The sequence below is a fragment of the Perca fluviatilis genome, chromosome 21 (assembly GCF_010015445.1).
Source record: "Perca fluviatilis chromosome 21, GENO_Pfluv_1.0, whole genome shotgun sequence".
Classification (NCBI taxonomy): domain Eukaryota; kingdom Metazoa; phylum Chordata; class Actinopteri; order Perciformes; family Percidae; genus Perca; species Perca fluviatilis.
The window spans coordinates 27827763-27854731 of NC_053132.1; the positions used below are offsets into that span (position 1 = coordinate 27827763).

The window sequence follows — 26969 nt, forward strand, 5'->3', positions numbered from 1 at the left end:
TCCAGCTCACTGCTGCAAACGGTCTCGAAATTCCCCTCCTTGGATGCCTGGAGGCTGAAGTGGAGTGCATGGGGAAGACCGTTGGCAGAAAATGTATCTTTGTCCTCAAAGAGGACAACCCAGACGTGGAAGAGATGAAAGGCCTCCCTGGTATCCTGGGGATGAATGTGCTGGGTGAACTGAAAGACCTTTTTGTGGCCACAGACGGAGTGAAGAAGATGAATAAGTATCGGGGAACTGAGGCCAAAGTTCAGAGAGTGCTGGCGAACATCAGAAAGGAGGCAAGGATTCTCGGACAGAGTGACCGAATAGGCTATGTGAAAGTGGCTGGAAGCGAGATAGTCACCATTCCCCCATTCAGTGAACGTATCCTCGAAGGTCGTTGCGGAGTGCCCTCGAAAACAAGCTGTCAAGTGTTAGTGGAGGCCACTTCCGGGGTGAGCTTGCCAAAGAGCCTCCTAGTTGCTAACGTGCTTGCTAAAACCACTAGTGGTCGGGTGCCCATCCGGGTGCTGAATTCCAGTGAGAAGCCAGTGAGACTGAAACCAAGGTCACGGGTTGCGGTAGCGTATAAGCCACAGCAGGTTCTGCCAAAGGAACTCATAGAGTTTGAAGAGAAAGAGGGAGAGCTGCATGTGAAGGCTATTGAAACGGCCCTTACCCAGGCTGAAGGGGGTGAAACAGAGCAGCTACCTGTCCCAGTTCAAGTTAGCCTTGAAGGGCTCTCTCCCATCCAGTGCCATAAGCTGAGAGATTTATTGGCCAAGTATCAGGATGTATTCTCAAAAAGCGATTCAGATTTTGGGTACACCACTTCTGCTACCCACAGTATACCAACAGGAGATGCCCCGCCCATTAAGCAGAGGCACCGCCGGGTTCCACCTCAGGTTTTCCAGCAGTTTAAGAAACACATCCAAGATCTGGTCTCTCAAGGAGTTCTTAAAGAGAGTTGTAGCCCCTGGGCCTCACCTGCCGTGATTGTACTGAAGAAAGATGGCAGTGTGAGATTTTGTTGTGACTATCGGAGGCTAAACCAGGTGACATGCAAAGACGCCTTCCCACTGCCCCGTGTTGACGAATCGCTTGACGCATTAGGGAAGGCACAGCTGTTTTCAACCCTGGACTTAACCTCTGGCTATTTCCAAGTGGCCATGGACGATGCAGACCGGGCTAAAACAGCAGTCACCACTCCATTTGGTCTGTTTGAGTGGTCGAGAATGCCATTTGGGCTATGCAACGCTCCGGCCACGTTCCAACGACTAATGGGCGTGGTGCTCGGCGATCTCACGTTTGAAGTGCTACTCATCTACTTGGACGATGTCATAGTCTTTTCCAGTGACTTCGCTACCCATTGTGAGAGACTTGAACTCGTGTTCCAGAGGCTGAGGCAGCACGGCCTAAAACTTAAGCCCAGCAAGTGCCACCTCCTGAGGGAGGAAGTGAAGTTTCTCGGCCACATAATATCCGCTCAAGGCATCCGGGTGGATCAGGAGAAGGTGCGAGCTTTGGAGACGTGGACACCCCCTAAGTCAGTGAGAGAAGTGAGGCAGGTTCTGGGGTTCATGAGTTACTACAGAAGGTTTGTTCCCAGGTTTGCCCACCTAGCTCGCCCTCTCCATGCTCTGGTCGGCAAGGGAGGTAAAGCTGGTCCTGCAGAGCCGTTCAGATGGAGTGATGATTGTCAACATGCTTTTGAAGAGCTGAAGCGTAGCCTGATGAACCCACCGGTTCTTGCTTACCCTGACTTTAGCTTACCCTTCATCCTTACCACTGATGGAAGTCTCCAGGGCCTGGGAGCTGTTTTAAGCCAAAAGCAGGGAGGAGTCGAGTATGTCATTGCCTTCGCCAGTCGGGGTCTGCGTGGGGCTGAAAAGAACGACAAGAACTACAGCGCGTTCAAGTTAGAGCTGCTTGCTCTTAAATGGGCAATGACCGAAAAATTTAAGGAATATTTAATGTATTCCAAGTTCACAGTCGTATCCGATCACAACCCGCTGCGGTACCTGGGTTCTGCCAACCTAGGAGCAGTAGAGCAACGCTGGGTAGCCCAGCTTGCAGAGTACAACTTTGAAGTCTGTTACAGGCCTGGGCGTCAAAATACGAACGCTGATATCTTGTCAAGAATCCCGGTGACCACAGAGCCAGATGAGGAAGATTCAGGGAAAGACTTCATATGCATGGGATCGGATGAGGTGCGTGCCTGTCTCTGGCCGGGGCCCGAAGAGAAGACCGGTGTATTCAAGATGGAAAAGGCTACACAGAATGTCATAAAGGGAACTGTGAGTGGCTACAGCTGGCCAGAGATAGAACTGGAGCAGAAGCGGGATCCCGACATCCAGCCTGTCTACTCAGCTGTGTGTAACCACAGAAAGCCCACTCTGTCAGAAATGAGGAACATGGGCCCAAAAATGAGCCGACTCGCCAAACAGTTTGAGCGAATGAGCATTCAGAAGGGAGTCCTTTTTCGGTCGGTCAATAATCCAAGAGACGGGGAAGAAATTCGGCAGTTAATTGTCCCAGAGAGTCTGCAGCGTCGAGTGTTTGAAAGTCAGCATGAACACAGTGGTCATTTCGCAGAACAGAGTACCCTTGAACTCATGAGGCGGAGTTATTACTGGCCGACTATGACCAAAGATGTACAGGCTTGGATTAAAGAATGCAAACGCTGTACTCTGGCAAAAGACGTATTTCCCAAGATCAAGGCCCCCATGACCTGTACCAACATTATGGCGCCCCTTGAAGTTGTGGCAATGGACTACACCCTGCTTGAGAGATCCAATGGGGGATACGAGAACGTATCCTTACCGATATGTTCACTCGGTTTACAGTTGCTGTGCCGACCAAGAATCAAACTGCGTACACCACAGCCAAGACCCTCATAAAACACTGGTTTGTCCATTATGGATGCCCAGCACGTCTGCATTCCGATCAAGGGTGCTGCTTTGAGGCTAATGTGATAAAAGAGCTGTGCAAGATCTACAGAATAGGAAAGAGCCGCACCAGCCCCTACCATCCTCAGGGCAACGCCCAGTGTAAAAGGTTCAATAGAACCATGCATGAAATGCTGAGGACTTTGCCTGCTGAAAAGAAAAAGAGGTGGGACGAACACCTTCCTGAGCTCGCCATGGCTTACAACAGCCGCATCCACTCTTCTACGGGTTACTCCCCTTTCTATCTGATGTTCGCCAGGGATCCCAGGCTGCCGATGGACATCTTAGGGGGAAAGGACCTAGAAGACGAAGAAGTGGATAATCTTGATGACTGGGTAAAGACTCACCACGAGAAGTTCAAAACAGCAGTGGAGATTGCTAATGCTGCGGTGCAGGATGTGTCCAGAAGAAGGAAAAGGGCCTACGACCACAGAGCTGCTGGGGCCCTAATGAGAGCTGGAGATCGTGTTCTCTTACGCAATCACCTCCATCGGGGCAGAAATAAGATTGGAGACAAGTGGGAGCCATTTCCCTACATTGTTGTCAAACAGAACCACGAGGACATCCCTGTTTACACCATCCGCCCTGAGAAAGGAGGCCCCTCAAAAGTTGTTCACAGAAACCAACTCAGGCTCTGTACCTTCCTGTCACCACCACGTCCCTTAGGCAGGCACCAGTCCAGGAAAGACACTGACCCGGACACTGACACAGACTGTCCCAACATCATTTGCATCCCTGCCACTACACCCACGCCCAACACAAACAGAGACATGGGGAATAGAGAGGTAGTGGAGGAGCACTTAAGTGATGAGGTTCGGGTTGATGGGGGGTCCATAGGGGAAACTTTTAGGCTCATGCATGAAGAGCAGGGAACTACAGGCGGGTCAGATGCAGAGAGTGAAAGTGAAAGTGTGTTCGAACCTAGACGGTCTCAAAGACAGACCAGGGGTACACTTCCCTGTAGATTCAGGAGTGATTATGTTTTGAAGTAAGGTGTGCAACTGCGAATGTTTCATGCTTACATTGATGCATGTTGATGTATTAGAGTATTAAGCAGTGATGTGTTATAATGCAGAGTTTCTATTATTGTCCACTTTTCTGTGGCATCTTCCTGTATGTGTTAAGACCTTACATGTGGGTACTGTTATATGGACTAACATGTTGTACTTTCCTTTGTCCTGTTTCAGAGATCGCACACATCGTTTGGTGGTTGGATGGCATGGCAGGGTTTCGCAGGGGGGAATGTAACAGGTACAAATAGTTGCTGGCCCTTTAAGAGTGGAACTGAGGTGAACGCGCAGGAGGGGGGTGCTCGAGCAGAGTCAGTGCGTGTGTGTGACGGACGAGCGGCTAGGGCAGAAGAGTAACGGTGTGGAGCTACACTGCGGCGCCTAAAGTCGTACTAAAAAAGTCGTACTTAAAAGGTCACAGTGGTTATATAACGTGTCCTAAAGTCCGTAAAGCGGCTACGTTTTGGCTTCCCGTTTACTTCGACCGCGGGAGCGGCCGAAACCAGGCTTTAGTGAACAAAAGTGAGTGTTAGCTTTAGCTTCTAACGGAGCTGCAGAGCGGTGTGCAGACACAGACTAGCTACACGGAGGAAGACGGCTGGAAGAGCATTCAAGTGTGAGTCTAGTGCTGGCGTTCATATCGTTTAGGTGGCTAGAAGTGCTAAAGTTAGTTTTACAAGAGTTTTGTTTAGTAAGAACTAGTTTGAACTTCGTGGGGATCGAGGAGTGCCGGACTGGAACGTTACCACCACCCCTCCCCGCTCTGTGTGTGAACTGCGTGGGAAGACGCGATTTCAAGTTTGTAGCTGTGGGCCATCCTGCATGCAGAGGGAAACGGCGGCTTTTTCTCCGCTGGTGCGACTAATTCCTTAGGACGTTTACCCTGCCAGCCATCAGACAACCTTCGGGTGCGATCTCTGCTGTTCGTGGGTAATATCTGCACCACACTTTGCTATACACACTCACAACACAAGATACTGTGCGCAGTCGGAGCCGAACTGTGAACTGGACTAACTGACGCTGCGCTTGTGCACTCACCCATACACCACACCAGCGCCTAGTGAACTAAACTGAACTGGACTGTACAGTGGCGCTGGTAGTAACACGGGTGCATATACACGACATATACACACGCCCTTATATTGCTGAAGATTAAGGAAAAAGACAGAAACTGTCGGCTCATTCATACTGTCAACACCCACACTGGAAAGGAACGTTTTTTTTGTGTTTAACCACTGTTGAATTTAACAATGACCATGGTTTCATGTTATATGCCTGTCCTGAGGTAATCATATTTTTGAGGAGAGTTTTGGCCTGTGTAAAAGGTTAACTTTGTGGCCTTAAGTAGCCTGAACATAGTCACTGAATGCAACAGCATGCTTGTTTCATATTATGTATGTTATCATTACATGAAAAGGGTTGTGTTCATTAATGGTTGTTAACTGTGAACCCATACAGTAAACAAAGGTGTTTATTTCTAAGGGAATACGAGGTACTTTATTTCATGTTTCATCACCCTATATATATATATTTATATATATATAACTTACCTGGGGGTAGGGGCGCCTCGCCCGTTTAGCTAGGTTTACGTAAAGCCGGGGCAGTGTTGGGCTCACCCAGCTTTTCCTATATACACTGCATACACTTCAGAGGGCCACCATATAATCTGAAGCCCACTTTACTCTACCTAAGAAGCTGATGCTAGTCCAGGCTGCTAAACGGTGGACAACCTGCTCATTTATTTGGACACTGAGGCCATAGGTATTGGGTGTGGGGGACCTAGATCCTGTCTCGCTCAGTCCTCCCCAGACTAAGTACTGTGTTACCCCCTACAAGGCGGCGGCAATCACTCCGACCGTCACATATGGAGACCAGCAGTGTTGCTCGATGCATCTGGCCAGTAAAGGGACATCATCAGCGGGGAATGTTGAACGAGTGTCCGGTGGAAAGCTATCTCTAGCCGGCCACCTGTTCCATCAATCCTGCTTGCAAGTGTCCGCTCATTAGACAACAAACTGGACTACATCCAACTTCAACGAAACTCCCAACGCGAGTTCAGAGACTGCTGTGTTTTTGTTGTTGGGGAAACATGGCTGAACAACAGTGTGCCGGACTATCCAGCTACCAGGCCAGCTGCTCTGTCGCTGGGTAAGACTAGCTAGTCAAGGTGGGCTGTGTTAACACGGACTGGTGCAGAAATGGGGTGATTTGTATCCAACTAACTGCTAACTGCTGGTAGGTTTGTGACTGTTAAATGCCGACCATTCTACATTCCACGCAAATTTACAGCCCAATGTTAATAGCCCACCAAGCGCTAATGCTAGTAGCTATGTGTTAGCTGAACTTTACGGAGCATATAATGTGTGTGTACTAAATGTAGTCTGTTTCGTATGTCGTTTTTATATAATATTGTTTTTATATATTTTAATTGTGTAACCACTTGAGCCACGGTGAAACGTTGTTTCGTGTATATGGTTGAAATGACAATAAAACACTTAAGTTGAGTTGACTGTCTCACTGTCTGTCTGTCTGTAAACGGTAGGCGTGGCTTGGGGGTAGACGCTAAAGCAGCGAAGCGAGTGCATTCTGGGATTTGGTGTCTTTCATCCACATGAGCCAAAAACAAAAACATTTCTGGCTTTTCTCGGGCTAGCAGCCACCAATTTCTAAAAAAAATTCACATTTCTACTACATAAGTGACTCATTTTAAAGATATATTCATCTTTCCAACAGTGAAATATCCATTTAAGAGTTCAACAGATTCCATTCAGTGTCATAAACTCATGTGGAACTACTGATCAATGGGAGAAAATGACATTATGATAGGATGAGCATTAAAAGCTTATGTTGCAATGCATCAAACTCTGATAAAACTGCAGGTGAACACATGTTAAATAATTATTATAGTTTGGTAATTAAATTACCAAACTTGTATCCAGCTGTGTGAAGGAGGCTGCTTCCTGTTTGTGCTGTGTCATTCTTACTTTACCGCCCTGGCTTATCTGACGATCATGCTCAGGCAGTCATTCCTGCTTTATGTATTTTAGCTCCGTCATATAGTAGGCTGCTTGTTTGATTCTGAAATGGAAAGTCTGGCTGCGATGCTTCTCTTTGGTCTGTCATCTTAATCTTCAAAGTCACTGAGAGCAGCTGAAGCTCCTCAGATGCTGCTTCTGGACATCTCACACACACACACACACACACACACACACACACACACACACACACACACACACACACACACACACACACACACACGCACCTCAATAAGACAAACGACGAGAACATTTGTTGTAATTTTTCAGATATTTCTGGCTACATCAGAGTACTAAACAGACTTAACACACATTGTGTCTGCTGCAAATTGTTTGGATCACATGATATTTGTGAAAAATATTGGTGATAAAAAATAAAATCATTGTGTCTGCTTCAGTCAAGTTCTACTGAGCAGCATGATGGAGCAGAACGCAAACTTTCTGTTTCATCATTCGTCACAGGTCAGTACTGTAGGATTCCTCACAATGCTTTTACTGTAAACTGGAGGCTGTATGGTGATGGTCTGCCTGGACACAGCTCTGTGACCAGTCTGGACCGTGCATGTTGAGCTGCCTGGACAGCTTCAGATCAGACACGCAGCAGCTTTCCTGAGCTTCTGGCTATCTCTGTTGAGAACAACCAGGAGCCTTCAGATCTGAAACCTGCACTGATGGTAGTTCACTGCTGCCTGCAACAGGCCATGTCTTTCAGTGCAGTAGTGCCACCCTTTGGCCACCTGTGGCAATCACATAATTTTCTCAATCAACAAAAACTTCATGCATACTTATGGATAGAAGATATGGATAAAAGCTTACTAAATAAATAAATAGTAACAACAAAATAGGCTGCTATTTACTTAATAACATGTTATGTCTAATCATCACGTCCTTTGTGCTGATGATAAAGCTAATGATTGGATCTTAGCGGCACACCTGCCTGCTTTAATATATATACTGTATATAGTATGTATGTAGTGATGCTTCCTGCCCGTTTCCTGAGTCTGGAGGAGTACAAGTCCTGGATGGAGGGCAGGTTGGCCCAATGATTTTCTCTGCAGTCTGTCCCTGTCCTGTTTGGTGGCCAATCCAAACCACACAGTGATGGACGTGCAGACAACAGACTGGAGAACTGGATCAGCAGCTCCTGAGACAGGGGGAAGTACCCTTTTCCTGATGGTGCCGATGTTGGATGTCCACTTCATGTTCTGAGAGATTGTGGATCCCAGAAACCTGAAGGCTTACCACAGGTGGTGTGGATGGTGATGGGGGACTCACCCTGAAGTCCACTGTCATCTCCACATTTTAGAGAGCATTCAGCTGCTGGCTGAGTTTCGGTTAGCAGCAGGGTGTCGATGTGTCTCCCTCCGGTCCCAACTACAGCCAGGTTCTGTTTCAGGTTTCTGCCTGTAAATGCTCTCGGAATTGTTGGGTCTCTGGAAATGATATACATATTGTGCACATGTTGTGTAGACCTGCTCTATATATAAAAAGTGTCCTGATATAACTTCTTTTATGATTTGACAATATAAATAATTGTGGTCAGAGTAACTCCTCTTTGCTACTCTGATCTCTGGCGTTTCTGAGGAGTTGAGCAGTGAAAGCAGGCCTGACTTTCAACTGAGCCCCGCTGATCCATCTCCTCACAGGTGGAGCACAGCAGGTGGTGCAGCAGTGGACCTCTTTGGGTGATGCTGATGATTTCTGTTCAATCCAGGTTACATTCATACATTCCTTCAGCTGATTCCCACCTTTCAGTCTACGCCGACATCTGAATGCAGCGAATCAGGAGTCAACATGGAGAAGATGGGTAATAAACTTTTAAAAGTGAAATAAATATATGTACAGTATATAAAAGAATATAGTATTTTGACTTAAAACCAAATTAAATCATTTTTCTTTTGTGATCTGGATATATTCTGTTTCCCTCTCTCATCTCCTCTGCTTAACTTAATACATCATTTTTTATATTTCACTTTCACTTCCTGTCGGTCAATCGATCTCAAATATGAGCTATACATGTGTTTAATCAACGCATTATCAACATGAATTGACAAACCATTTCATATCCTAGGAGTTAGAAATCTGTGCTGAACATAACTTCCTCCTGAAAGTGAACAATGTCAGTCAGGCAGAAGGGGGACAGACAGGCAGGCAGGCAGAGACAGACAGACAGACAGACAGACGGACAGACACACAGACAGACAGACAGAGGCATGTCCTTGTCATGGGTCAGCTCAGGATCGCTCCCCTTAGCAACGGCCTGATTAATGCAAACACTGCGTTACCTTGGAGGCCGAGACACAATCAGTTCACTCACTCACTCACTCACTGAGCGGGACAGCAGCCATGGAGGAGTCCCCCGCCGAGGACAGCAGACTGGACTTCATAGCGGACTATGTGCTGAGGACTCTCCGACTCAATCAGGACAAATGGCAGCAGTGCGTCTCCAGCGGGGACAACAGGCAGCTGCTGCAGGACTTCCTGGACCGAGCCGAGCACAGGAGCCTGGTGGTGTGGGTGAGTGCGGCCGGGCTGCTGCAGCCCACAGCCGGCTTCCCCCCGGCCGGCAGCGGGACCAGGGCGGTGTACCTGCTGAAGCAGCGCGGGGCAGCGCTGCGGCCGCACCGCATGCAGGAGCAGCTGCTCTGCGGGGATATGTCCCCGGCTGCCCTGGACCACTTCTCTGCTCTGGTTCAGGAGGTAAGGAGACTGTTAATAATTGTTCGTGATGGAGGACCACGTGATGTCTCTGTGCTCCACCTGGAGCTGCACTGGAAACTTTACTCGAGTATTTTATATTCATTACACTATTCATCCACCACATATAGCCTACTGACCTTTGCACTCCACTACACTCCCTCCCTCTGTGCACTTGCGTTGGGTGCATCACTTTCTCATTTGCAAACAGTGTGGTGGAAAGTGCTTCACACTTCTACAGGGAAATATTCACAGCTGTAGTTAGCACCAGAGAAGACATAATCACAACTTTTACATGTGATAATCAAATACATGCGCTTGCGATTTACAATGACTTACAAAGATACATAACAGCTACAAGTGTATGCACTATACAGGATTTACCTATTATACTTTATCGACAGGAATTGATAGGTCAAACAGCAAACAGCCAGCCACAAATAGTCTATAAACAAAGCATCAGGCTGTCTTTGAGATTTCACATGAACAACGGTTAGTTACTCAGGCTACCGAAAAATACCATAATTCCTCCGTTCAATTAGGCCTAAGCGATGCACCCCAAGCTTCCATCCTTCACAAACGGCCATGTATATGGGCTCTTCCAGTCTCTCCACTGCTAGCTGTTCCACTTTAACGGGAGAGAGGAGCAAGAGGGGTTAGGACGAGCTGTTACCACCACCATCTTCAGCCAGAGAGGACATTATTTCTTCAGCTTCTTCTTGCGTTGTCACCCCGGCGGGAGGTGTGCTAACAGAGCTTGCAGCAGGTGAATCAGTTGTGCTATTAACGTCATCGCTACACAATTTCTTAGTAAAACCAAAATTAATTAAACTGCCTTGTTTTCTTTTTGCCATTGCTATACGATGCTTACTGCAGAATAGATTTCAAGGACTTTGCACGCCGATTAATGGCCTCCAACGTTTATATTTTTTCTACAAATCTTTGAGTTAACATGCTGAGTTGAATTTGTGCCGCCACGCCTTGATGTTCATGACAAGAATAACATGTATAGTTATCTTTATTGAAGGGAATTAGGTTTAAATCTCCGCCATGCATGAATGAATGATATTTTTGCAATAGCACACATAACTAGAAAATTCCCCAAGAAATTTTGACAGTGTGCCTTCTACTTGGTGCACATCTGAATAACACTGGCTAACAGTTTGACATGTCCTGAAAAGAGAGGACAACATGGCCTACAGTAAAGAGTCTCTATGATAGGAGGTGTGTGTGTCAGAACTTGTTGCTATGGTGATTTCCGCAGTGAGGGAGTGGAGTATCTTTAATGGGTCAAACGTCCATTTTATGATAATTATACCTCTGAAGTTTGTTCTGTAATTCAAAACCGTGGGTCCAAATAGCAAAAATATTATCATCACAAGAGAGATAAAAGTCTGGCGAACGCATAGATTTTTATGTTGTGGTATCAAATATATGCGACGCAGAGCAGTTAACAAACATGGAACCGTCTGCATCCTTCCAGATATTTTTGTTCATTGTTTCTTTCGGCAGTTGGTGTGAACAGAGCCAAAAGTTTAAGTCCGGTGGATTCCATAGTGACATGTCTGCGACCGGTACAAAATTTCCTACATTTTGACCAACAATGATGTATGAAGAGTGAAAACTGTAGGGGAGAGAGCTGCTATTGCAGCACATGGGCACGCTGAATAATCCACGATGATCACATTACACAAAACTGAAATTGCACGTCAAAATGACACATTGTCAATATTTTTAGAGACCCCCCAAAATTTTACAAATCACGTTTTCAGGGGAGCCATGTCTTATTAAGGGGAGCCGAGCTCCTCCTAGCTCCCCCGTAGTTCGCTGTTGTTATGGACCCAGGAGAAAGGGGTAATATTCCAAGAAAAGACTCGTAAAATTAATGTTGTACATTTACGGAAAAAGAACTTGGATATTCTCTGAGATCAAAGTGGTAAATTTGGATTTGGAATGAATAACTTCTCTTGAATTTTCACACAAAGTCACCCAGCGGGCCTGATTGGACCCTTTGGCGGGCCGTTTCTTGCCCACGGGCCGTATGTTTGAAAGGCCTGGATTAAGCACACACATGTTTAGTGAATGCATGGTTGCAGTGTAAGCCTTCTCTCTTCTCATCATGACTGTTCCACCTCCCCTGTAAGAAATCTTCCGTCTTCCCAGTGTAGTTGATGCAGACAGTTAAGGAAGAGGGTTCAGTTTCTGAGTTTGAGTGCTGTCATCATGGGGCATCGGTTAGAATGCAAGAGTCCACTTCACAAAGGTTAAGTTCCACTCAATGGTGGGGCGATTGATAAGTAGTTCAACAAAACACACATGGGCTGCTGAAATCTGAAAGAACACAAATTAGAACTTAAAGTCAAATATTTGACTTTCACAAGTCCATATTTACTCGTAGTTTACATATTAATATAGTTTCATAGTCATCCCTTTTATTTTCTTGCTTCTTTTGGGTCAGCTACAGTTAGTCATGCTGATCAGGCAGTCACACATGCACGCACGCACGCACGCACACACATACACACACACACACACACACACACAAACGCACGCAAAGACATATGCAAATGCTCCCACTGCGTGCTACACACACACACACACACACACACACACACACACACACACACACACACACACACACACACACACACAGTGCTATCATTTTCTTGGTTGCAGTTGAGCCGGCTAGAATACAAGACCTTTCTGAAGTAATATGATGTGAATACTTTTTCAACCAATGTCTGTATCAAAGTTTTCCTCCAAAGCAAACATGTTCCACGCTGTCCTCATTGTCCTGCAGGTTGTGGCCCCACTGCTGTCCAACAGTAGGAACCACAGTGAATGGCCCCAGGTTGTGTCCCAGGACGTCAGACGCCATGTCCACTCCCTCCAGACCTATGTATTTGTGGTGACAGGCCAAGTCCAAGGCAAGACCCTGTTGCCTCTGCCTGCAGGCTGCGACCGAGTGGAACAGGCTGCCCTGGAGGCCGAGCACAGGTAAACAAACACACACACACACACACACACACACACACACACACACACACACACACACACACACACACACACACACACACACACACACACACACAGGTGCATGTCAATGAATCATCCTTTCCCAAGACTTAAGGCAACGCTTACCTGCCAAAACTTCACAGGGGGGATATAGTGGATAAGAGCATCATTCACTCCTTGGAGTCAGCAGTGATTGAGTGGAGCCATCAGATCAGCGCCGTCCTGAAGAAAGACTCCTCTGAGGCTCTGCTGGAGGGCAAAAACCCCACCCCACACACGGAGCTGCTCTTCTGGAAGAACAGGTCAGCACCTCCCTAGTTACAGTCATCCCTACATGACTCACAGTTCAATTGTTTCAGTTGTTTTGCTGGTGCTAGGGGTTTCACAGAATAGTCAACAATTCAAATATTCCATCATCACAACTAATAATCCACGTGGCGCATTACGGTCGAATTATCGTTCATCTGTGATTTGAACATGGTGCGGTAATGAAGTAATGAAGGCAATGTATCAGATATGTATGGGATTACATCAGATATGCAGCAGGGGGCGGTGTGGTTAAACAAGTCAGAGTTGTTCTCTGCAGGGCAAGGAGGTAAGGCAGCGGACATGGAGCAGGATGGAGCGGCACAAAGCGCTTTTGTTATGTTTCATGTTGAATGTGTGTTTGCACTGTTTATAGCCTATTTTCACTTGCCATGTGAGGAAAATGGGTAAATGATCAATTTCCTTATGACAGCTCATTCTGCTGTGTGTCAGCCCCTAGTGATGCTTTTCAATAAAGGTATACATGTTTTTTGGTGAGATAGAGCTGGGTATTGTTCAGAAAATGTTGGTACCGGTACCGATAACAATACCGTGACTTTGATACCTGTTCCTGAACAATACTTTTATAAAACAAAAATATATTACAACATTACACATGACGGCACAAATCTTTGCATTTATTTTTTTAGCTCCTGTGTGTCTCTACGATGTGTAACGTTAGACAGCCAATCACAAACATTATTAGATCTTGGTAGAAGCATGCTGCAAGCTGATTGGCTCACTGACGCTGATGAGATTAACTCCTTAGGTATTGAAATTGGGTATTGAATGACGAGGCATTTTTCGATACTCAATACTTTAGAAGCGTGTGTGCTGAGGATTTTAAAATGAATGCGCTGTCGATATCTTCTGTAACAGACGCGATGGTGGAATCTACACATCTCAACAAATTCAACCCAAGCGTTCTTTGGTGACGTGGTTGATTCTGTTACTGTTGATCATCTGTCCGACAATCTGATTGGTCCGAACAGATCCTGTTCGGGCAATAAACGGAGCGACTCCAGACCGAACTTCCCGACCTCAAATTTTGTGGGCGGGGCTAAGTTCGGCTGGCATCCAGGCTAAGGATATACAGTATTTTATGTAAAATTTTGAGGTTTACTTCCTGAGTTTTGTTAGAAACACAATACTTATACAGTAGAAGCCAAGCCCTTCTCCAGTTTATGTCCTCAATTTTAGATCTCCACAAAAACTTGCCCCTTGGCACAACTGCATTCTTTCTTTGAAAAATTCGCCGAATATGGTTATTATTACACTTTATGTGGGTTAGTTTGATTCCATCCAATGATAGTTAAGGCTGTGATATATCGTGTGCACCATAATTTAAGTATGGTAAAGTAGAATTGAGATGTTGTTAAATTATGATAGAGCTCAGGACTCCACTGTGTAACGTGTAACGCTGTGATGGAGCTCGGGACTCCACTGTGTAACGTGTAACGCTGTGATGGAGCTCGGGACTCCACTGTGTAACGTGTAACGCTGTGATGGAGCTCGGGACTCCACTGTGTAACGTGTAACGCTGTGATGGAGCTCGGGACTCCACTGTGTAACGTGTAACGCTGTGATGGAGCTTGGGACTCAACTGTGTAACGTGTAACGCTGTGATGGAGCTCGGGACTCCACTGTGTAACGTGTAACGCTGTGATGGTGCTCGGGACTCCGCTGTGTAACGTATAACGCTGTGATGGAGCTTGGGACTCAACTGTGTAACGTATAACGCTGTGATGGAGCTCGGGACTCCACTGTGTAACGTGTAACGCTGTGATGGAGCTCGGGACTCCACTGTGTAACGTGTAACACTGTGATGGAGCTCGGGACTCCGCTGTGTAACGTGTAACGCTATGATGGAGCTCAGGACTCCACTGTGTAACGTGTAACGCTGTGATGGAGCTTGGGACTCCACTGTGTAACATATAATGCTGTGTGTTGAAGTGTAGAAAGTACAGACTTGCTGTCCGATCCTGACTGTGTCCTGTCTCCATGTCCATAATTCATAATTATAAATAATGAATGAAGTTGCTGCTATGGTGCCACATGCGTAAATGTGCACAGCAGCCCAAAGTGAACTCAACATGAGCGCGCCTCCATTAACCAAAGCCTCACACTTCTTTTTTGGTGCTGAAATGTGGAAAATGTCTGATGTTTAGATGTTGTTCCATTGTGCAGAGAAAGCCTCTATAACCTATAAAACTACATCGGTCTTTGAGGACTGCCATGAGATTAGTTGGGGCACAGCGAGAGACTGCCTGAGAGCCTAAGACCGTAGGAAGGACTTCACTTACAAACTTAGAAATTGACTTCCGAGTAGCAAGTGCATCACAAACCAGTGGCCTCCTGCAGATGTGACAGAAAGCTTTTTGTTCTCCTTAAAGATATGCAGACCTGGAATGCATCCAGTCCCAGTTACAGTCCTCGAAGGTGAATAAGATGGCGATGCTGTTGGAGGCTATGGAGAGCAGCTACTTCCCTGCTTTTACTAACATGCAACAGGATGTCCTTTCAGGTAACGATACACCTATACACCTGACAATATAGAGAAATTCTTATGATGATCTATCATTATTAGTAGGCCTGTAACAAGGTTTACATAATTGTCTAAGTGTCTTTGTTTAACCACAATTAATTGTACAGCAGCATTTGTAATTGTTACCGCTCTAATTATTCATATTTTGTGGTTGAACTGACTGTGATGTCCTGGTCCCTCCCCAGCCCTGGAGGAGGCGAAGGACATCTGCCTCTACCTGAGGCCCCTGCAGCGTCTGTTTGAGGACATGGAGACCGCTGACTTCCCTGATTTCCGGGCTCAGATTGGCCCGCTGATGCACACCGTGTGCCTGGTGTGGGCCACCTCCAGATACTACAACACCCCCGCCCGCCTGGTGGTCCTGCTGCAGGAGACCTCCAACCTCCTCATACAGCAGGTCAGCTGCATGCTCTGCTCTGTGTCCTGTGGCCATCCATCCCAAGAGCCGGCTTTTCTTTGGTGTAAGCAGTCATCATGTGGCTGCTGCTGAGATTTCTGGAAACGTTTGTTTTTATTCTTCTCAGCCATGAAGGCTCCTTTGTTTTTGCTGCCAGTAATGTATAGTGTAGCAGACATCCTGTCCCCTGGGTCTGGGTCTGGGTCTGGGTCTTGCTCTGAGTCTGGGCCTGAGTCTGGGTCTGGATGTCGCCCTGGGCCTGGGTCTGGGTAGATCAAGGCCAGCTGTTTGCATCCAGTTATCATATATAAAGTAAATCCATTGCCTCTGTGGTTTCCAGTGTGAACATGACAGAAGAGACGGAGTGAGAGGATGCCTACTGCTCTCAGGAATGCACACGACTGTTTGTGGCTGTGGTCTAAAGTTAATAATCGTCTTTTCAGATCGCTGTGTGACTAAGACAGTAATGCAGGACATTTTACCGTTAGTTACCCTTAGTAACTGTCTTTCCGTTTATGAACGGCACTAACGCACTTTATAGGGATAACGTTGGCAGATTGATGGAATAGATCGAACTTTTTGAATTGTGGGTTTCGAGCTAGCGACCTTCTATTTTGCTGGCTGAAATGACAACTGTCACAAGCACAATTACAGTGCCTTGCGAAAGTATTCGGCCCCCTTGAACGTTTCAACCTTTTGCCACATTTCAGGCCTCAAACATAAAGATATAAAACTGTAATTTTTTGTGAAGAATCAACAACAAGTGGGTCCCAATTATGAAGTGGAACGAAATTCATTGGCTATTTCAAACTTTTTTAACAAATAAAAAACTGAAAAAGTGGGCGTGCAAAATTATTCAGCCCCTTTACTTTCAGTGCAGCAAACTCTCTCCAGAAGTTCAGTGAGGATCTCTGAATGATCCAATGTTGACCTAAATGACTAATGATGATAAACAGAATCCACCTGTGTGTAATCAAGTCTCCGTATAAATGCACCTGCTCTGTGATAGTCTCAGAGGTCCGTGTAAAGCGCAGAGAGCATCATGAAGAACAAGGAACACACCAGGCAGGTCCGAGATACTGTTGTGGAGAAGTTTAAAGCCGGATTTGGATACAAAACGATTTCCCAAGCTTTAAACATCCCAAGGAGCACTGTGCAAGCGATAATATTGAAATGGAAGGAGTATCAGACCACTACAAATCTACGAAGACCCGGCCGTCCCTCTAAACTTTCAGCTCATACAATGAGAAGACTGATCAGAGATGCAGCCAAGAGGCCCATGATCACTCTGGATGAACTGCAGAGATCTACAGCTGAGGTGGGAGACTCTGTCCATAGGACAACAATCAGTCGTATACTGCACAAATCTGGCCTTTATGGAAAAGTGGCAAGAAGAAAGCCATTTCTTAAAGATATCCATAAAAAGTGTCGTTTAAAGTTTGCCAAAAGCCACCTGGGAGACACACCAAACATGTGGAAGAAGGTGCTGTGGTCAGATGAAACCAAAATCGAACTTTTTGGCAACAATGCAAAACGTTATGTTTGGCGTAAAAGCAACACAGCTCATCACCCTGAACACACCATCCCCACTGTCAAACATGGTGGTGGCAGCATCATGGTTTGGGCCTGCTTTTCTTCAGCAGAAAAAGACCTGAGACTGGGACGGAGATTTGTCTTCCAACAAGACAATGATCCAAAACATAAAGCAAAATCTACAATGGAATGGTTCACAAATAAACATATCCAGGTGTTAGAATGGCCAAGTCAAAGTCCAGACCTGAATCCAATCGAGAATCTGTGGAAAGAACTGAAAACAGCTGTTCAAACGCTCTCCATCCAACCTCACTGAGCTCGAGCTGTTTTGCAAGGAGGAATGGGCAAAAATGTCAGTCTCTCGATGTGCAAAACTGATAGAGACATACCCCAAGCGACTTACAGCTGTAATCGCAGCAAAAGGTGGCGCTACAAAGTATTAACTTAAGGGGGCTGAATAATTTTGCACGCCCAATATTTCAGTTTTTTATTTGTTTAAAAGGTTTGAAATATCCAATAAATTTCGTTCCACTTCATGATTGTGTCCCACTTGTTGTTGATTCTTCACAAAAAATTACAGTTTTATATCTTTATGTTTGAGGCCTGAAATGTGGCAAAAGGTCGAAAAGTTCAAGGGGGCCGAATACTTTCGCAAGGCACTGTAGCTCAGTTGATTAGCGAACCAAAGCTGACAAAATGTCAGCTTTGGTTCGCTAATCAACTGAGCTAATTTCTGTGAGCCGGGATGAAACGCTGTATTCCTCTTACTTGTTTTGCAAGGAGAACCATGTAAACAGGTCTTAAATGAGCAATTGAGAGTTTTATACATGATATCATACTAGAAGCTGAGACGAAAGCTACATGTCCCAGGCAGGATGGTAGCACTATACAAATACACAGCAGTGATGTCACTGGGTCGCTGTCTGTGCTGCCCCAAGACAGTCACAAATGACAAAGGTTTCATGAAATGGGAATTATTAGCTAAACATGTTATCTGTTTCTATAACAACACCTGAGCTGTGCTGCTGTGCACCACCAGGCCCAGGTGTATGTCGCCCCAGAAGAGGTTCTGAGAGGAGAGGCTTCAGAGAGTCTCCTGAAGGTGCAGACCAGCCTGGACATTCTGCAGCTCTTCAGGAGCACCTACGAGGACCGGAGGGCCAATCTGAGCCAGTATCAGAGGAACGGGAGCGGTGTGAGGCCCTGGGACTTCTCCCCCCTGTTGGTCTTCTCTAGACTGGACCGCTTTATTAACAGAGTCAGGACCATAAAGGCGAGTATGGAAAGAGGATTCATAATAACTGAGACATGTCTGCAGTCGTTGCTCTGTGGATAGAGATGCCAAAGTTAAACTTGCCTAATTCTTTACAGTGAAACTGCACTTTAGCTTGATTGCCCTCCCCTTTCCATGTTTATTTTCCCACAGGACGTCCTGTTGACAGCTGTGGACCTGCTGAAGCTTGAGAAATTGGAGATTGGAGGCGTGCGAGGCCGAGCCCTCAGCCAGCAGGTCCAGCTGCTCCACCAAGAGTTCATGGACACTTACCGATTGTTCACAGAGAAGCCCTATGACTGCCTGGACCTCGACAACAGGGTACAGAGTATTCGTATCACATGCATGGCGCTTTTGTTCACTTGCCTGCTAAAAAAAGTTAGGCTGTAGTTTTGTAGAGCAACTTTAAAGTTCAGGGGTCTCATTTATAAAACTGTGCGTAGGATCCTTACTAGAAGTGTACGTGCGCCCAAAAGCCCAAATTGGCATACGCCGAAAAAAGTCAGATTTATAAAACCGTGTGTACGCACACCTGTAAGCAATGTTCCCTTTATAAATCAGAGATTACCTACAAGCGTGCGTACGTGGATCAGCCTCTTATCCCGCTCTGTACACGCCTATTTTTAACCATAAATAGTCAATGCAAAGCACCTCGTGAATGCTGATAAGTATGTTAATGACCCTTGCAGTTGTTCTTTCGTTACACTGAAACATGCCGAATCATGACGACTGGCAGAGAGAAAAAAAACAAAAAAACAAACCCTCTCAGACGCTCGGGAATTGCTGCCAATTTATTTTATGATTTATAATTTCGGCCTGTTGTCGCACAGTGTAGTAATAAAATCTTCCAAAACGGTAGGCATTACGGCACTCGGGGACAGCTTCCATATATCAGACCTATATGATAAGATTTAACAGAACTATATATTATATCCAAACAAGCCTTAGTGATAAAGTTGAAGATTATATATAATATTTATTTAAAAAAACACTTAGCTGTCTGACATTTCCCTCTGGAAACAGCCGGTTTCACCCAGAGTGGCGAGGACCTGTACTTGGACCGGGATGGCACGGTTCCGGCGCGTTGCCCTCTCTACTGGACCCAATTCAGTACATAGATCCAAGAGCGCAACTATATTACTATTACAGCTATATTAGGGAATTTAAATCGGCATATTAGCCAGTCATCGTCATGGTTCCGGAAGTCTTTTTCTCTCCTGATTCTTCCATTCCAGTCCTCCTGCAGGGCCAGCAGTACCATGCAGCATTACGCATGGGTTCACCGCAGTATTTACAACAATTTGTGATTGTTAACACCTTGCTAAAATCACAGCATCAACTAGTGGTATCCCCCACACCGAGATACAATTTGAAATCGAAATGTAATAGGCAAAGACACTTTTCTTCATGCAGGTTTTGTTATGAACAGTATTAAAGTTCGGACCGATAACGAGGACATTAAGTCTAACGATTGCACGAGAGCTTAACGGCTGTATTTCCAGACTTTGACATTTGATGATATATGCACAGTTTTGAAGACAGATATTTAGTTATTTACACTGTGTTCTGCAGTTATCTAATGCTAGGGTATTTGTTGCTATCCTGTATTCCATGCAGTCGGGCCATCTCCTCCTCCTGCGCTCCGTAGCGGACAATGTGACGGTGAAACAGCGGCAATTAAATAATAAGAACGAGCTTTGTTTTAAGATTTGAGTTGGAGGTGTTTATGGAACAAGTATCACTAAGTACAAGCGCAAATAACACTGCTGGATTTAATTTTCATGATATGGTGTGAAGAAATGTGCGTGAGGCATTAATACTTCAACATATTAAGAGTAGCCTAATCGTTATTCCCACATGTACTTTCTGCAGTCTGACTTCAGTTCACCACCTCACCATCTGCGTCGCCAATTCCTATTTTGTCTCCAAAATGTGCGTACGCATGGTTTAGAATTTGCGGGAGGACCGCACATTCTCCCGTCAAGTTTGTTTTTTATAAATCACAACCTTTGCGTGGGAAATGGCGTACGCACGTTTTCAGCCCCGTTTTGTGCGTACGCCACGTTTATAAATGAGACCCCTGATCATTTTCACAAAGGTTTCATGAAATACGCTGAATACTTCTCAGTACATACTCTTGATTTCTCAGGCTGGCAAACACCACCACAGCCTGGTGTACCTCTGCCCAAATGAAGTGAAGTTTTTCAGTGCTTATTGTTGCTTAAGCAAGAAGTTCCTAAAGTATAGCATTTAAAGCAATTATTAGTGTGTAAGAGGCAGCCAGTGCTCCTGCTGGATGGCTTTGAGTCAGTGAGATGTGAAAAAGGAATGTGCTGTGCTGGCTCTGCGTTAGCTGGTGTGGTGTTTAGATGAGCTATCTGCCCTGCAGGAGTATGAAGAAGACGTGAAGGAGTTCAAACTGAAGGTGGATGACACAGACCGAAGACTGGGAGCCATCTTCTGTCAGGCCTTTGAGGACGCCTCTGGACTAGAGCACGCCTTCAAGGTCTGAGAACTTAATCTATCTCTGCTTCTCTCTGTCACACACACGCACACGCACACACACACACACACACACACACACACACACACACACACACACACACACACACACACACACACACACACATACAAACACACATACACACACACGCACACACACACACGCAGACACACACGCATTCACACATATTTATTGAAACTTATCTGACTTCTGCAGGTTCTGGATATGTTTGGAAGCCTGCTGGAGCGCCCCTTAGTTGCCACAGATGCTGTGGCCAGATACCCTGTCCTCGTGTCCCTGTTTGACAAAGAGCTGGACTGCTGTAAACGCCTTTACAACAAACACATCCAAACTGTAGAGGAGCTGGGTGAGCAACACTTAACAGAGAGCCGTATGAGTGAGCAGAGCTTCTGCAGAGCGTCAAACCAGTTTGCTTTAGGCATAAATCAACATTTAGATTGTGAAGATGAATATTGTAATGTTTAGGTAAGGATTAGAGATGAGTGGGGCTAACTTAGTGCGGCTACAGCAAACATTTGCAGATACTTTGTTCAGGTTATGAGATGCATAAATGCAGTGTCTCTAAACATTGAAAATAACATAAAAAGGTCAGCAGCAACATGTCTGTTCAAAAGGAACGCCCTCAATGGAACGAGCAGACTCTGTGCCTACAGTGCTCTGCATTTCATACATGACGCAAAATGATCATGATTGCTGAAATCTTTATGTGCTGCTTAGTGTGTACACTACTGAATGTGTGTTTGAAGGAGGACACAGTTGACCCTGCTGGAAAACTAATTACAGCGTTGTCTGCTGCCTTCAAAATCTTTTTAATGTAGCTTTTTCCAGAGGCAGAAATGTCGGAGACAAATATTTCAAAACTTGGGGATATATAATCAAAACCATCTTTGTGAGTAGATAGCACCAGAGGTAATGTGTTTTTTAAGTTTGAGTGAGGGGTTTGCCCCGAGGTTTAACCACAGTGTCGAGCATTGTTTCATGTCCTTCATCTTTCTCTCTGTCTGTCACTTCCTGTCACACACCTTCATACCTAGATCGCCTCAGGGACACTTTGAAAGGGCACATTGGCTGTTGAATGAATGAATGAATGAATGAATGAATGAATGAATGAAACCTTAATTGCCCTGGGGGAATTTGCTTTGCATAAAAGAATATGAAAAGAACATAAATTTCTATTAATGACATCACACACACACACACAGGTTGGACTCCAGTGAATAAGAATATGCCAGCAGTAGCTGGCGGGCTGAGATGGGCCCAGGAGCTACAGCAGCGCATCCAGACCCCCTTCTCCAAATTCAGACACCTCTCCTACCCGTGAGTCTCCAACACAGCAGATTGAAAAAAGAATGTTGGTGTGGTCATGCATTCAGGGTTGCTCTGTGAGCTGTTTTAAAGGCCTCATTAAAAAGGTGTTATATATATAGATAAATTACATGTTTGGCATATTGGCCACTGGGAAGATCGTCATGGGTTGTAAAATGCCATCTTGTCTGCAGGTGCCTGGAGTCTGCAGAGGGAGCCAGGGTCATCCACAAGTATGAGGAGATGATGACACTGCTGGACAGGTGTGTGTGTACAGGTGTGAGGTACCTACCTCAGTGTATTACACTACATTTCACCATGCTCAGGTGTATGTATTGCTGAATAAAAAGAACAGGAAGGAAGATTAAACAATGACAGAATAGGATGCCTCCTTATTGGACTGTAAATATAAAAGACAACATGAATCAGATATTAGCTTCGTCTCTGACATGTTATTTTTCTCTGTAATTTCACACCAGCTCTGTTTTCAAACGGAACAGTTGTGATTCTGTTAGTTGAGTGCATAACATTTATGAAGAAGTCGCTGTGGAATAGCACGAGGACATGCAGCTCCAGGCTTGATTTATGTTCTCATTACTGTGGCGCTGCTCTGCAGATTATCCCGCAGGACTCCCATAATCCCATGTGCTCTGTCGCTGCTCACTGATGCCAAGTGAGAAATGGCCTTTTAGACCACATCCAGCATCAGAACCTGCAAGAGGAAGCATACTAATGGAGGGGGGGGGGGCTGTTTGTATAAAGCTGTATCAAGTCAAGCTGACTAAGGTTACAACTTGATTTGGGGGGTAATGTGAGTATCATGACTAGAAAATATAGATTTTGGATCCTTTTGAATCATCGTCATTTTGCATCATCACTACACTTCATAAGCAAGGCAAAGCAGCTTTATTTGTACAGCACAGTTTAGCAACAAGGCAATTCAAAGTGCTTTACATAAAAAACAGCATTAACAAGAAGTTCACAACAATTGTTAAAGAGAATATAAAAGAGCTAAAATAGAATAAGACAGGTATAAAATACAAGAATAAAAGTTACAGTGCAGTGTAAGAAATGAACAATTACTTGGAAAAAGAACAGTCTTCAGCTTTGATTTAAAAGAAGTGAGAGCTGCAGCAGAACTGCAGTTATCTGGGAGTTAGTTCCAGATGTGTGGAGCATAGAACGTGAACGCTGCTTCTCCATGTTTAGTTCTGACTCTGACAGAAAGCAGAGCTGACCCACCTGAGAGGTCTGGAGGGTTCAGAATGTAGCAGCTGATCAGAAATAAACCGTTCAGTGCTTTATAAACCAACAGTACTATTTAGAAACCAGTTCTCTGAGAGACAGGAAGCCAGTGGAAAGACTTCAGAACTGGACTGATGTGATTGACTTTCTTGTTCTTAGTGAGGACAGGAGCAGCAGCGTTCTGAATCAGCTGCAGCTGTGTGATTGGTTTTATAGGGAGACCTGTAAAGACACCGTTACAGTAGTCAGGTCTCCATACTGTCATCACTTGTTGTGATTTACTGGGCTTGAGAGTCTCCACTGTCATTTTTTTGCATCAATAAAATATGATGCATTGCATTGTGGGACTGTTAGCAGAAGGTACTGTGCATGAGCTGTACTAGAACTAAGAGTATTCTTAGTGTTAGGTTACAATAATGATGTATTAGTAATATAGACAGTGGAAGTCTTTACAGGTATGGTGATATAAAAGTAGCCAGAAGTACAGTATGTGAGTCAGTGTTGTAAATGAGACGCACATCAGTGAGCACACACAGATGCACCTACACACCCACCCAGACAAACGGCCATTCTTTATGCTTTGCACGCTTAATAACCCTCCTTCACTTTCTGTCCCCTGGCCACAGTGATGGGATGATAAACAGCACCAGTTCTTAGCCCTCACTTTACTCCCATCAGAAATTAGAGCCCTTGTTATGCTGTAATAATCATTGCCGCTGCCTCAGATGAATGCCGCCGTTATTATACATATTCCAGTCAGGAACAGGACGGGCATGCTCACTCATTACCCCCGCAGACAAAATGCAGCGTGATTTATGGCCGTGACCGAGGCATTTGATTGCCTCTGCGTCTGCGGTGCCACTATCAGGAAATGAAGCTCGCAGCAGAAATCCAATAAGGAGCACACAGTGCGCACTGAAGTTCTCATCATAATCATGGCTATTTACAGATTGATATAGCTGTATGAGCCCTGACATATTCTCTGTTTCCCAGTCTCTCGTAGATGATTCAGCGTCCCCCCCCACACACACACACACCCCGCCTCCATCTAACCCTGCTTCACCGCTACCTCTCCCTGTAGTGTCTGTTTGATATGGACCAACCAATCACGCCTCTCATTTTGTTTACAACCTCAGAGGATTGGGAAATGTCTCAAACATATGCCTTTTAGCTGCTCGTTTTATTTGCTTATGTTAATCTCCATGATGCGTGCCATTTTCACGCCCGTGGCCTGGTGAAATAAAAGTCCCAGGCTCTTTTTACGGGAATATGAAACAAAGTTGTACCCTGGTGGGGGAGATACAAACTGTTTTTCTGTGATAATAACTTGTGTTGTATTGTGTTCTGTGTGTTTGGTGTTCCAGATACTCCAGCAGCCTGTATGAGACATGGACAGAGAGCGTGGGCGAGAGCTCTCAGTACAACCTCAGTCTGCCAATAATCTGCAGGGACCCGGCCACGCAGCTGATCTCAGTCAACTTCAACCCGCAGGTTTGAAGAAGAGAAACAGGCTGCTAGATGTGTCACTTACTTCTGGAATCCTTTAAATAGCTGGGACAGGATCTGAGTGATTCATTAGTTTGGTGATATATCTTGCTATAAGTGTGGTACACCTGCCTGCAGCTGCACAAGACAGTATAAATCTTTCTTTTTAATTAGCTGGGTCAGTATTTACATTTTTTATTTTAAAGCCCTAATGTTGGATCACGCTGCCCTAAAGAAGTGCTAACCTACATCTCATTCATCTTTAGTTGGAAGTCTTCCACTGCCAACAGCCAAATTCTAGTAGTGAATATTTATGTTTTTTTTTATACAAAACCAACAACACGCAACATGAACCCAACAAACGCCGCCACCCTAGCCATCTCACAAGCCTACTCCTGGATTGACGGCATCCCTTCATTCTTCCATCCAAAATAATCTTGCTGGCTATCATTAAACTAGTCTGGACCCAGCTTCTTATGTGCTGATCCATCCCGCTTAGGATTGACCCATCTCCCAGAACAAATCATCTAGGGCTGAATGAAACCTGGGTCCCATGTAGAGTATATAATTTAATTTTGTTATCTTTTTTTATTGTGGAGTTGGACCTAACAGTAACGATGTTGGAAATTGGCAAAACACTATTGGCAGCCTGTACTGATAAAAAACGTAATTTGTCATAACTGTCAGTGCTTCTAATTTCCCTTTGACCCTGTTCCCAGCTGGCGTCGGTGCTCAGGGAAGTGAAGTACCTGGAGATGGGGCGGAGCGAGGCCATCCCTGACACCGCGGTGCAGATCTACACCACCAGGGGGCAGCTGTGGCAGTATGTGGCCAACCTGGAGCTAACCGTGGGCCGATACAACAAGGTTGGTTTAGAATAGGCAAAAAGCAGTGAAGAGAAGCAGTGTGTAAGATTTAGGGGGATCTATTGACAGAGATGGAATGTAATATACCAGGGTTTCCGCGGGGTCTAAAGGTTTCTAAAATTTCTAAATCAAAATTTTAGACCTTAGAGCAACACTAAAGCACTTTTCCTCTTCAGTCCCCCTACAGGTTGGAAGCGGAATTATCCATTACCGCTGTCGTAATGTTCTCATTATGTCTCATTTGAACCACAGATCCGCTACCCGATCTGGCAAACTTTCATAGTGCGGTTATAGCCGATAGAGAGCCGCAAAGCGAATGCAGAAGTGCCGTTCACCCTGTTACGAGTTAACCACTGAAACGATTTTGGAAACATTATTTTTAAGGTACAAAATTATCTTTGGTGTTGCTTTAAAGCTATAGTGCGTAGTTTCTGTCTCCCCCATGAGGAATTCTAAGTAATGACAACAACACTGTTGGCACGTCCACATGATACAAGCCATTCGTGATCGCGCTATTAGTCAATCCAACTAACTATTGAATGGACTGCCAAGTTAGTTGTGAGGATGAGGATGAATACTCATTGTTCTGAGGGCAGCCTGACGTCATCACGCTCCTCAGGGGATTATCTCAGTGATTTTGTTCCATTAGCCTTTAGCACCTCCCACTGCTCTTATTTCATAGCAACAGTTGCATGTGTTTACAATATATCTGGAATCCACACTGACCTTTACCTGCAACACCATTCTCATGTTCTGTTTTGTTGTCGTAGTAACATCTTCTATCCATTCATCACTTTGGGATT

General features: G+C 45.2%; 1 protein-coding gene across 1 annotated transcript in view; it reads left to right on the plus strand.

Moving 5' to 3' along the window:
- Positions 1 to 9152: 9152 nt before the first annotated feature.
- Positions 9153 to 26969, plus strand: part of dnah9 (dynein, axonemal, heavy chain 9) — a 156217-nt gene continuing 138400 nt past the window's right edge. Inside the window, 13 exon segments of the mRNA XM_039787828.1 lie at positions 9153 to 9675; positions 12473 to 12669; positions 12831 to 12989; positions 15387 to 15517; positions 15724 to 15935; positions 18508 to 18741; positions 18895 to 19062; positions 21131 to 21247; positions 21461 to 21611; positions 22468 to 22582; positions 22765 to 22833; positions 25180 to 25306; positions 26020 to 26166. Of these exon segments, the coding sequence (XP_039643762.1) occupies positions 9322 to 9675; positions 12473 to 12669; positions 12831 to 12989; positions 15387 to 15517; positions 15724 to 15935; positions 18508 to 18741; positions 18895 to 19062; positions 21131 to 21247; positions 21461 to 21611; positions 22468 to 22582; positions 22765 to 22833; positions 25180 to 25306; positions 26020 to 26166 (2181 nt within the window). The 5' untranslated portion in view covers positions 9153 to 9321.